We start from the raw sequence: 12,555 nt of genomic DNA, 5'->3' as shown, positions 1-12,555 counted from the left end.
TTAAGAGTTACTATAGGAAATCTTATTAAGGTCAGTAAATGTTAATTTGTAATGGAGATGAACTTAAGGAAAAATAGCAATTGATTAAGGAAGCCCTCATCCATTTTGACGACCCAAGTACCCACACTTTGAATCCATTACTGATTGATACACTTCTAATTGAATAATGGCCTCAGAGCAGAAAAGCCAGTTCTAAAGTTAAACTCAGGAGTTTTATATAGTATTTCCTTTCTTAAGTAAGCCAAGATCTGTGATGGTAACAAATCAAAAGCTTTTCAACTACCACAACCAGAAACAGGGAGTCAGTGTTATGTTCCATGAAAGAACCAAGTTACAAGCACGTCCCTCATTCTTGCCTTTCTTCTTTTCCCGTCTCTCCCATCTCTCCCTCCTGAGACCTCAGTGCTGTTGAAACAGTGTCCTTAGAGATCCGCTCTGCTCCTCGCACATTCATTGACAGTGTCCCTTGCTAAGACTCCGGAGTAGAGACTGTGCACCTAAGCACTCCTGGAAAGCTTTGAACACAAAACAGTGATAGGTCTATACCCTGAAGTTAATGTTTTAAGAAGTGCTTTAGAATTACTGTTATACAGTAGTTCTGTCATACCACTGGGAATAACAGTGAAAGTCAAATTATAGAGTGGAAATAAATTTTCTATAGTTACAATTGCTTTCTTTCTTCACTATATAAACAGCAATTGATTCTTTGATTATTTTGAGAAGGAGCTGTAGTGTCTTATGGAAGAATGAAACGCCAGTTTACTGACTCTAGCACTATTTGCTAACCATTTATCCTCCACCAGCTTTGCCATACATTTAAAAGTATATTAAATTATTTAACTATGTATAGTGTCCTTGAAGCATAAAGGTCAGTATATTTTATTGGCTTGCACACACTTTTTAATGAATAATTTATCTCAGAGTTTTTTCCTTATTAGTGTATCTAGATCTACCTTTGTATCTAAATATTTCTTTCCTTTATTCCCATTAATATCTGAAAAATATTTCTTGGTATTTGTGAGCTTTATTTTTCAGTTTTATATATTTATAGCTTAGTTGTAAAGATACAGATTCTAGCCACACCACCTAGGTGCATTATAATTATTTGTTGTTGTTTACTTTTCTAATTTTTTTACCAGTGTGGATAAAGCTTTAGTTCAATTATTTGTGCCCATAATCTTTGTGCTCATGCCATGGTGAACATGGGGTCAGTGCCTACAGCTACAGCTGCTATCTCAGGGTATATGTGTTAATTTTGAAATTTGCTGTCAAATTGCTCTCCAAGAGAGTCAATCCCAATTTCTGTTCACTCTAGCCATCAGAATCTAGTTGCTGCTCCTGCAGGCATCACAGAATCATGTTTGTCTTTTAACTTCTGACCAGAACTGCTGAGTCAGTCAAGCAGCACATCTACCTAAACTTTTGACTGACTTGCAGTCCCCATCCCCCATCCCCAAGACAGGGTTTCTCTGTGTAACATCCCTGGCTGTCCTGGAACTCCCTCTGTTCCGTGGACTCACAGAAATCCACCTCCCTCTGCCTCCAGAGTGCTGGGGTTAAAGTCGTGCATCAGCACTACTGACTACTTGACTTACAGTCTTAAACAGGTGATTAAAGTGAATGGAAAAACTCTATTCCAAATGAAAAAACTTTGTCAACATGTGAATATTGAAATATGAAATAAAGCCTGCCCTTGTTAGGGAAAAGTCTAGACTAGACTGAAACACAGCCTTTCATTTTGTAGAAAAAAGCATAAAGAGAAGCCCATATCTCAGGGAAGGTCGGCTTCAAATCGTGTGTGTGTGTGTGTGTGTGTGTGTGTGTGTGTGTGTGTGTGTGTGTGTGTGTTAAAATAATAAAGGGCTGGAGAGATGGCTGAGCTAACTAGAGTACCAGTTACTCTTGCAGAGGAGTTGAGTTCATTTTTCAACATCAGGGACTCGAAAGACTTTTCTTGCCTCTGCAGCTATTTGCACACATGTAAATACACACGCCTGCTTGCATATGCACACACCAGTACACACATTAAATAAGTAATAGAGGAGGTGGATACTGATGTCTGAATTTATAAGATACTAATGAAATTTTTTTCCTGGTGTTAAATGTACATTTGTTCTCTAGGAGGTTTTACCACCACTAATATTTTTGGAAATTAAAAATGAACTTTGTCAGAATGTTTTACTTAATTACCATGCATTGTTAGAAATTTGGATATGGGCTTGAGAGGTGGCTCAGGGGTTAAGAGCACCCACTGTTCTTCGGGAGGGCCTGGGTCTGATTCTAGCAGCCACATGGAGGCTGTTAGCTATCTGTCACTCTAGTTTCAGGGGATCTGGTGCTCTCTTCTGGACTCTTTGGACACTACTCATACATGTGATACAGGCATATATGCAGACAAAACATTCATATACATAAACATTTAAAGAGGAACTTGGATATAAAAACTAATGAAATTTCAAAAACAATTGTATTATGGCTGCTTTGAGAGAAGTTAGGAAATGAGTGCACTGGTAAAGGGCCTCTCTGGCTGTGTGGTTTACTCAAGTTTCATGACTCTGTTAGAACCTTTCAAGACAGATCCTGTAGAGAATAAGTGAGCCCCAGAACAGCAACTTACGAGCCAGAAGCTGTTGGGAGACTTTCTGTCACAGCCTGCCTCTCTCATCTTACAGGGGACAGACAGGTTCTGAAAGTGTTCTCTTGAACAAAAGCTACTTTCTCAGTCTTTGACCTCTCAGCTCTCTTGGCTTCAACCCATCCATTTCTCACCACTACCATGATGACGTGATTAACAGATAATTGAATTAAAACCCATGTTCTAACATATTAAACAGAAAACAAGAGAGCTGAGAAATGTTAGTATCCTCTCTCTCCCTCCGCCCTTCTCTGTGTATATGTGTGTGTGTGTGTATCTATGTCTCTCTCTCTCTCTCCCCCTGTGTGTGTGTGTGTGCGCACATGCGTGTGTGTGTGTGTGTGTGTGTGTGTGTGTGTGTGTGTGTGTGTTGCTTGTTGGGAATTGAATTCAGGGCCTCTGACCCTGTTGGTGGATCTCATTTAACTATGATCAAAATGAAAATGGGAAAGGGTCCCTTTATAGAGCTTTCTGCAGTTGAGTCCCTGAAGTGCCTTCCAGTCTGGTTTCCTTAAGTTCTCTGGCCAGCGGGGCCGTTCATTGGTTCTTCTCATCTTCCTTTTCTGGGAGTTCTATCTATACCTATCTATGCCTTTCCTATACCTCTTTCTTTCAAACATTTGTCCTTCTTCTCTGTCTGTGCTCTCATAACATTCTTAAACAGGGATTTCAATTTCTATGTAAATCCTTATTTCCAAACATTGGGAACCATTCCAATGTGGTTTCTCCATAATATTTTTCTACAGTCACAGGTTGTCTACAGTATGACTACTCCCTGATTTTTTTTATGAATTTAGGAGCCAAAGGAAAACATACAACTGCCTTTATAGGCATCAGTGTGTTATTAACAAAAGAGCTTTTTAATGTAATACCCCTAGTTTAGCTCAGTTCTAATCATTATGGCTGATATCATTTGGAAGAACAATTTATTGGGCTGGAGAGATGGTTTAGCAGTTAAGAGCGCTTGCTGACCTTCTAAAGGACCTAGGTTCTGTCCTCAGTACCCACGTCAAGTGGCTCATGACTGCCTGCAACTCTGGCTCAGTGGATCTGACATCTGGCCTTTGTGGGCAACTGCACACACATGGTCCATATAAACTCATGCAGGCACACATTCATACACATAAATAAAAGCAAATCTTTCTGAAGATTTTATTACTTGTTATGTGTGTATGCGTGGGTCTAAGTGTCCCACCATTCTGGAACTGGAGTAACAGGAGGCTGTGAACCTCCCACCATGATTATGCAGGCTTGAACTTGGATCGTCTGCAAGAGTAGTATGCTCTTAACCACTGACCCATCTCTGCAGTCCCAAAAATCAATCTTTTCTTTAAAAAATTACTGTCTCATTTATTTGATTAAGATAGATTCCCTAAGAGTAAGTTACTTCTAAATTCTGATTTCCAAATCAATGTTTTCATTTTTAAAAAAACAGAATCACCAGATATGTGTGTGTGTGTGTTTGTGTGCAATTGCTTATTTCCTAATGCAGTAAATTAAATAATTTGAAAGTCTTAAGAGATTTGTGAATTTTTTGTTTGTTTAATTTTGCCATGTTAGGTCTTCTGTTCTATCTACTGATGAAATTCTCCTTTCAATTAGAAATTTTAATCTTAATTTGGCAGTCTTAAAAATATTGACTGTTATTTATCTTCCATCTTTAAGATCTTCTAAACTATAGTAATACTTTTTTAAGATTTATTTATTTATTATGAATACAACATCCTGCCTCCATGTCTGTCTGCAAGCCGACACCAGATCCCATTACAGATGGTTGTGCTCTTAACCTCTGAGCCATCTCTCCAGCCCAGTAATACTTCTAAAATGTGTGCTACCTAATGATTCCACAAAGAATAATGTTCTAAAATTAAACTGGAATTTTGTTAATGAAGATTAAAGATGCTTAATGTACAAGAAAGTCTACCTGGTGCCATTGGCTCAACATTTTATAACATACTGAACATAGGTGACTTATTTGGCCTAATTCTTTTTTAACACTGCTCGGGATCTTCTCCAAAGCCTCCTGCATGCTATACAAACAGATCATTTTAGTTTTTAGGTCAGGCTATTAGAATTTATAACAAAGTATGACTATAGTTTTCTTTGTATAGCCTTTGATCAGGACACTTTCTGCCCCTGTATTTGTTAGGTTTGTAGCTGTTGTGGTACACTTAACTATTTTGATACCCATATCATAATATAAAATCTATTCTAATTAGCAGAAACAAACTGACTTGGAGAAGTATAAAATGTGAACAAGGGGGTCTAGACCCACATATAGCATGTTTCACACATTGGCTATGGTACCATCTATGACCCGAAAGGCAACTGAGCATTAATTCTGTTGTCATTGAGATGGAAGGGTTTCATATGGGCTGTGATCTGCACTCAGTAAGAGCAGTTGCTGTTGCTACGCACATATACAGTGAATGCTCATCACCAGTGTGAAAGGCAGTGGAGCCTAATGTTAACACACACCTGAAAAACCCAACAGGTAAACATGCACATTGAAATGCAGGGAAACTAAACGGTGTATCTTTCTTCAAAATAACTGTTATAATCAGGCACACAAAACATGATGATCTAAGACTCCAGCTGTTCTGTGGCATCCAGGCCCTTGTTCATTGAGTGGGCAGAATGGCTCCCTGAATTGGAGAAGGGCGTGCATACCACAGTGACTGAGACTGCTGTGCATGCAGGAGGCGGGCTGTTCTTTGTCTTTGAAAATGAACTCCTGGCTGTACTTTGGCCTCAGAGACATGAATGTAATGAAAAGAAAAAAATCTTTCAGGTGGGCAAAGGCAAATTTAATTTGAGAATTTCTCTACTCCTTATAGAAGAAAACTATATGGGAAAACAGTTCAGTAAGTAATGTGGTCATATTTATAGGTGACATTTTTCCAGTCTGTTTTGAGGGCCTGAATTTCAAGATTGGCTGGTAATTTTCATCATTTCCTCTTAGGTCATGTGTGGGGTACTTGTATCTGAATTGCAGTACTTGTTAATTTACTATGGTATGTGTATTTGAGCAGCAAGTAACTAGATTACTTATTTCTTGACTTTTCCCCTTTTTGGAAATATGGTACAGTCTATTAAATAAATGCCTATTGATTATTATAAAGAATAGAATCCCATCTTGTTTGTTCTGAAAGATAATATTGACAGGGAGGTGAAGAGATGGCTCAGCACTGGTTGCTCTTCCAGAGGACCTGAGTTCAATTCCCCAGCAACCACATGGCTACTCTCAGCCATCTATGGTGGGATCTGATGCCCTCTTCTGACATAAGGTCATACATACATGTAAAGCATGGATATACATCAAATAAATAAATAAATGCTCATGTTGACGAATGGAGAAGCAGACGATGGTTAACCTTAAGTTCCGCTAATTGAAAAAATTCATTCTTTATAACTGATTCTAGAAAATAAAACACATACAGTGCTTTTTATTTTACTAGTAATTAGTTTGTCTTTGAAATGTAAAATAATTAAGTTACTAAACTTCATGTTCTCAAACATAAAAAATATAATTAGTCATGATTTTTGTTGTAATATGGTCTTAAACTACTTTTTATATTTACCACATTTTATAATGAGAATTATGGAATTATAAGTGTACTTGTAAAGTAATATAATATAAAAATCTTAAAACAGTTGATTTGGAAACAAATCAGTGAGCAAATTCTATCTTTAAGACACAAATAAAAACTTTTTAAAATACAAGTGCTTCTTAGTGTCTTCATTTTTTGCTAATTCCTTTTTATTTTTTATGTGCATTGGTGTTTTGTTTGTGTATATGTCTGTGGGAGGGTGTTGGATTCCTGGGAACTAGAGTTACAGACAGTTGTGAGCAGTCATGTGGGTGCTGGGAATCTGGAAGAACAGTTAGTGCTTTTAACCACCAAGACATATCTCTAGCCCCCTGTCTCCATTTTAAAACTGTGTTTTTAAAAGGGAAATTATGATTGAAATTGAGCAAATTAATTTCTTTACTCAAGTTTTAGTGTTGGATTTTCCAGCATCCAATATGTAACCCTGCCCATGTCCCCAGTTTACCTTCAGATCTAAATAACAAATAGAAATACAGCTTATGCTTACTTCAATTTAGGAAAGTTTACTCTAAGGAAAATTAGTTAAAAGTCAACTTTTCCAGTCACCAACAAGCATCAGACCAAACTGATTTGTCTCCTCTATCAGAGGCTTCTTTGCTGCACTGTTCTGGTCTGGGCTCTCGCTGTCTTACCTCACACTGAATAATTCACTGAACACTTTTTTTTTTTACTAGTTTAGGTATCAAATTTCCTTGTAAATTTTACACAGTGGCAAAAAGTTATTTCAGCTCTATTAACTTCTATGAATAAAATAATGAACACTGAAGTCTTTAAGTCATAAAACTTAATTCAGTCTATAATTTTTCTAAATGCTGAGCAAGCTAATTCCTATCATGGCACACAGCTCTGTTTTTACACTCATTTTTAAAGCCAGCTAGTGTTTTTTGGTTTATTGTTGACTGCCATCTAGTGGGTTAAACTATTCTTTCACAATAGCCCACTAAATTTGAGTGACTCATTTCTGTGTGGAAATAGTTGCCATGTCTGTGTTCCTTTGTTTTTGCTGGCTGTTGTGTTTAACACAACTGATTTGTAAAGTTGCTGGAACATTTTGGTGATGATGACTCTTGAAGCAATCGGTATAAACAGTATAGATATTATGTCACATTCAAATAAACTGATCTATTTGAGAGAATTTGATCTTTGGTAATTAAAATTGATGTCTATGTAAATTATTTTAATAATCACTGTTTTTCATTAATTATGCACTTTGCCTGCTTTTAATATATTTTTCTCATATTTATTTGCAGATGCTACAACTGTGGTGGCCTTGACCATCATGCTAAAGAATGTAGTCTACCTCCTCAGCCAAAGAAGTGCCATTACTGTCAGAGCATCATGCACATGGTGGCAAACTGCCCACACAGAAATGTCGCACAGCTGCCTGCCAGCTCTCAGGGAAGACAGGAGGCAGAATCCCAACCGTGCACTTCTGCTTTGCCGAGAGAAGTGGGAGGGGCCCATGGCTGCACATCAACATTTCCTCAGGAGGCGAGGTCAGAGCTGGCAGAGCTTTCAGACAGGTCACCCCAGGAAGTTTCTTCCGTGAAGGCACCAGAAGAGCAAAACAAAAAGGGGCCTTCAATTCAAAAGCGGAAGAAAACCTAATACTTGTCAACCTTCTCTTCACCGGGTTGGGAAGTCTACCTCACACAAGCACAGGGGAATGGCATTCCACAGAGAGCAGCTGACTAGGATTCTAACTACTGCCAAGGAAGTGGGAATTTTTAATCAGATAAATCACTCTTAAGCAGATTACATTTAAGCGGGGTGTCATGTTTTACAGACTTGAGATACTATATATATAGTATGTGTATAAGTGAAAGGGAAGATGTGAGTGCATGTATGTGTGAGGATTTCACATAGGAGTGCAGGCAATACATACATATATGTATGTATATGCCTGTCTTTATACACGTATGTATGGAGATAAAAGCACATACTATCCCACAGATAATTGAGCATCTCCAATCATTGAACGTCCATGTGAAACATTTGAGATGGTTTCAGAATTAACCCTTGAATTTTTTCCTAAATACCACTTCTTTTATATTGTAAAAAGTAACATCCTACTGTTACCTTTCATGTGAACCAAAGCATGCTTCAGATGTCAGACTGCCAGTCAAATGGTACTAAAGGGTTTGGGGCTACTTGGTGCCTCCCAAGTCTGGATTCATCACTGTGGCCTGGTGCTGATGGAGTGTTTTGCTGTTGCTGTTATTTGCCTTCTGTTTGAAGGTGGTAACTTAATTCTAATGCCTCTGACTGCCGTAAGCTTTTAATTTTTGGATACATAACTCCAGAAAAAGACTATGAATGTGAAGTTTCTGGACTGATATTTCAGTATCTTTTATCCTGTTTTTTTTTATGTAATTTACATGCCTAGTAAGAAGGGGAGGGTAATGTATAAATATGTGCTGTGACACTTTCCAGGAGTGTTTTGATACCAGCCTTTTACAAGTGTCTGATGTGTTTAAGGGGCTATGGCAGCATAAGCTTCCCTTGACTAAATAGCTTCTGAGCCATCACTGAGAACAGGAAGGTCTCCTTACTTACTACTGAAGCCTTAGAAGAAAACTCATTATTCAAGTATATTTTGGTGGCTGTTTTTATTCCCCCCATAGACTCCTCAGACTATTTCTAAAACAAACAAAGCACCATTGGAATGAAGAAAATAGTGGGGCTTAGAATGAAAATTAAGTAGATGCTCACAATTGCCTGACAGATATAGCCCGTGATTGATACTCAAAAGAATAGTGTTTGGTAACAGGCAGCTAGAATGACAAGCCTAGAGCTGAGTTACCAAGTCCCCTACTGCCATGTAGCTAGAAATACTTTCTATGATAACATTGATGCCATGGCAGTTATCTTGAGTATAGAAGCTGACATAACCTAGTTATGGATTCAGGGTGAGCATTCAGGGCTATTGATGAGAATCTTCTCAGATGGGTTCTCAGTTTGCTCACAGATAGTTTAGGGACTGATCAGAGTATAGGTCTGTTTTCCATCATGTTAAAAAAATGGATTTAGCCTGGTTCTAAATGTGATGAGAGCAAACTTTTGAAACATCTCCAAGGTACCAAGAATTGCAGTGCATCATTTTGGCAATAAATATAATTTTATATGGACCTGTTGGTATAAGCTCAGATAATCAAACAAGAAAGCATCCTGACTCAAAAGAGATGCAATCTACTGAGGAGTTCCTTCCTCCTGTGTGCCAGTCCTTTCCAGGTTAGCTTGAATTTCTTGACAGTATTTATGAGAATTTCCGTAGTGTTTTATTGACGTATCATGTGCTGCAATGCAGAGCTTACTGTTGACGATATTGAATGTGATGTAGCCATAGAGAAGCACTGCCTTGCCTTACATGAGGGTGGCAAGCTTATGTAAATTATGTAGACAAATCAAAATGTCACCCGAGTATAATGAACAAAGGAACAGTTGTACAAGCAAAATATGGTAGGTCACTTTGAAAGTCAAACCAAAGTTCCTTGACTATAGAAATAGGAAATTAAGGACTTGAAAATTGGAAATTCTGTTTACATATGAAAATTCAGAGCTGAGATCATTTTTAAAACTAAAAATAGAAAATTCTGAAACACTTGAACTATGAACCTTATGGATGCAGTTGGCATTTTTCCGCATCTGACCAGACTGAATTACTAAGAGCACATACCAAACCTATCTTATGGTTAAAAGTTGGGGTTTATTTTTTATATGAATATATTGTCACTATTACATGCTCAGGACAAAGAACTTTGCTCAGGGAACATACAATATAATGTTTTTACTGTTTCTTTACAGACTCGTCTATAGTCCAGCTTATTCCAAACAAGCCAAATAAATTAGGTCTTTCTGTACATGCATGTCCTTGTTGGTAACTACCTCTGAGTTTGACATTGATCATAATTCTGAATATCAGATATTGGTCCTCCTGTTTTTATTTCATGTGAAAAGTCTTGTAAAGCCAAACTCCTCCCCTCCTTGCAGATGTGAAGTCTCTGATATGAGCACATTGTTGATTCACACGAGTGAAACACTCTGTTTACAGCGAACAGCTACCTCCTAGCTACTACATAGCACAACCTTGCTGCTGCTGCAGCCTTGTAAGCTGCTGCTCATTCTGTGGTACAGACACTTTAATCTGTAGCATAGATGGTTTCCAGAAATGCCTGCGAATAATAGGACCTCTCATGTTAGAGAGCAGTCTCCAAGCATTTCCTCAGAGTTATCATGTATTGAGTTTAGGGAAGATAGGCACTCTTTATCCTAAGCAAACAACACAGAAACAATCTCAAAAATAGCTCTGTAGCCCAGGGCTGGGGGCAGGAGGGCTAACAGAAGCAAAAGTGGTGTCTGTGCTTTGCTGACAAGTGGTATTAAATATTCCTACCCCTGCACTGTCCTGAGGAAAGCACACTGCAGCATACAAGCCCCAGGCATGTAACTAGCCAGTGCCAGCCTGCCATGGAGGGACTTAAAGTGTGGTGCCACTCTGAGCCAGGAGGGAAAGGGGTCTGTGGAGCACCATTTTTTCAGAGGTTCCTAATAGTGGGGTGAGGGTCTATGAATTGAGCCACCTCTTGACCTTCCGCTCATATCAACACAGATGTAATTCCTAAAAAGGATGCTCTACCAGTCTTTTAGCATGTGAACTATTCATTGTCTACACAGCAGGTCATAGTGGAGACATTTTTATACTTGCATTTCTAGTATTTGGATGTATTTTTACAAATGAAAGATTTAGGAGGATTTTTAATCTGCTTATAACTTAGAAACTTTCGTGTGCAACCTAAAGGAAAAGATAAAAGACATCGCGTTATTAGCATCAGTCCACCTCCCAAATATTGGATGGTTTTTATTCCAATTATTTTTATACTCTGGCTCAGATTTAGTTTGCACCAGTGCACGCCTGAGTTGCTGCTGGGTGTATGTAGTTTGTGAATAGAAGCCCCAAAGTGTTAATAGACTTTGTAACATTCACTGTAAGATGAATTAGTCAGGATGTGGGGAATCTCATTAAGTCTTAAAGTTAATTTAAATTAATTTATCTGTTTTCTCTAAGAAATGTTTATCTTAAAATATATATGTAATTCACCTTTGTGGTAAAACCTAGGAAATTCTGTTCAAGTGCAGCTGCACCGACTTTAATTTTCTAGATGTCTTGATGAGATTTCTTTGTCTTAGAGAAAGAACAACTTGTTGAGAGCATCCAGTTCTGTCTTACACAGTCAACAGCCTCTTGAGATGTGCCTGTGTGTGCTGTGACCTAGTTGTTCAGTTAGAGTGAGAGGGTGTGGATCTTATGCTTGGAACAAAGTACTGTACTGTGAGAAAGTATTACAATACTTAATACACCTGTGGCTTACCGCTTATCAGTAAGTTCCCAGCTTGAAAATGATGCTGTTGACTACCTCTTCTATGTTTATCAACCACAGGTACCCACCATCAAGCTGGCTTTAATTCATATGTGTTGATTTTGTGGCGATAACAACTCTAGCCATATAAAGACCAAAGTGAACCCTGATTTCTATGTCTTTAATACAGTGTTTTATCTAGTAATTTGAAATTATCTTGTAGTGCTTAGAATACCTGATAGTCCATTTTGATTCATGTTGTTTACAAGTGAAAAATCTTGAAAATACACTTGAACTGTGATTACAAAGAACAAAAGAGGAGTTGATATTAGAATGTCACCTCAATGGACTGCTCTGCAGACATGAGCTTAGTATTGGCTTTTCATGCCAGATGTCTTACTCTGTTAGCTATTGATGTTTTGAGGTTTAAAATTACATGATAGAAAATAAAAGATATAATGCATTTATGATTGGTCTGGAGGTTTTTTGTGTTGCTTTGTATGATTGAGAAATTAAGTAAATGGATAAAGAGCCCTTTAGGAGGTATTTACACCAAGGTGGGGATGATTTAAGGTTTCAGTGGGGTCTGTTAGTAGTGTAAACATGGAAGTCTTTCTTTGGGGGCATGTCTTCATCAGGGTTGTCCAGTATTACCCAGAAGAGACTGTACAAACTTTTAAATCAAGACGTATCCTTTGTGTGGTCAGAAAGAATGTTATGAAACTTGCAAAACCTTTTGGAGAAATCATTTTAGAATATTCTTAACAGGTTTTGCCTAATCATGGAGGATTTGGAAGGAACAAACTAGGACACCCCAGTACCAAATATTTAAAATGTTAGTGTAAATTGACCAGACTGTGTGGAGTGGCCATGCACTGACAAAATAAATTGCTTACACTGTTCTCTATACTGCCCAGTCCCATAATTAAACTCATTTCCACTCCATTCCTAG

General features: G+C 37.9%; 1 protein-coding gene across 1 annotated transcript in view; it reads left to right on the top strand.

Annotated features, from left to right (window-relative positions):
- Lin28b (lin-28 homolog B) overlaps positions 1-12,070 on the top strand; it is a 99,716-nt gene extending 87,646 nt beyond the window's left edge. The window contains exon 5 of the mRNA XM_040733245.1: positions 7,497-12,070. Coding sequence (XP_040589179.1) covers positions 7,497-7,854 — 358 coding nt within the window. The 3' untranslated portion in view covers positions 7,855-12,070. The remainder of the gene's footprint in view (positions 1-7,496) is intronic.
- The last annotated feature ends 485 nt before the right edge of the window (positions 12,071-12,555 follow it).

This window comes from Mesocricetus auratus, unplaced genomic scaffold (genome assembly GCF_017639785.1).
Source record: "Mesocricetus auratus isolate SY011 unplaced genomic scaffold, BCM_Maur_2.0 Super-Scaffold_100029, whole genome shotgun sequence".
In the NCBI taxonomy this organism is placed as follows: domain Eukaryota; kingdom Metazoa; phylum Chordata; class Mammalia; order Rodentia; family Cricetidae; genus Mesocricetus; species Mesocricetus auratus.
Note: the sequence above shows the minus strand (reverse complement) of the source record. Positions and strands in the feature narration are given on the sequence as shown.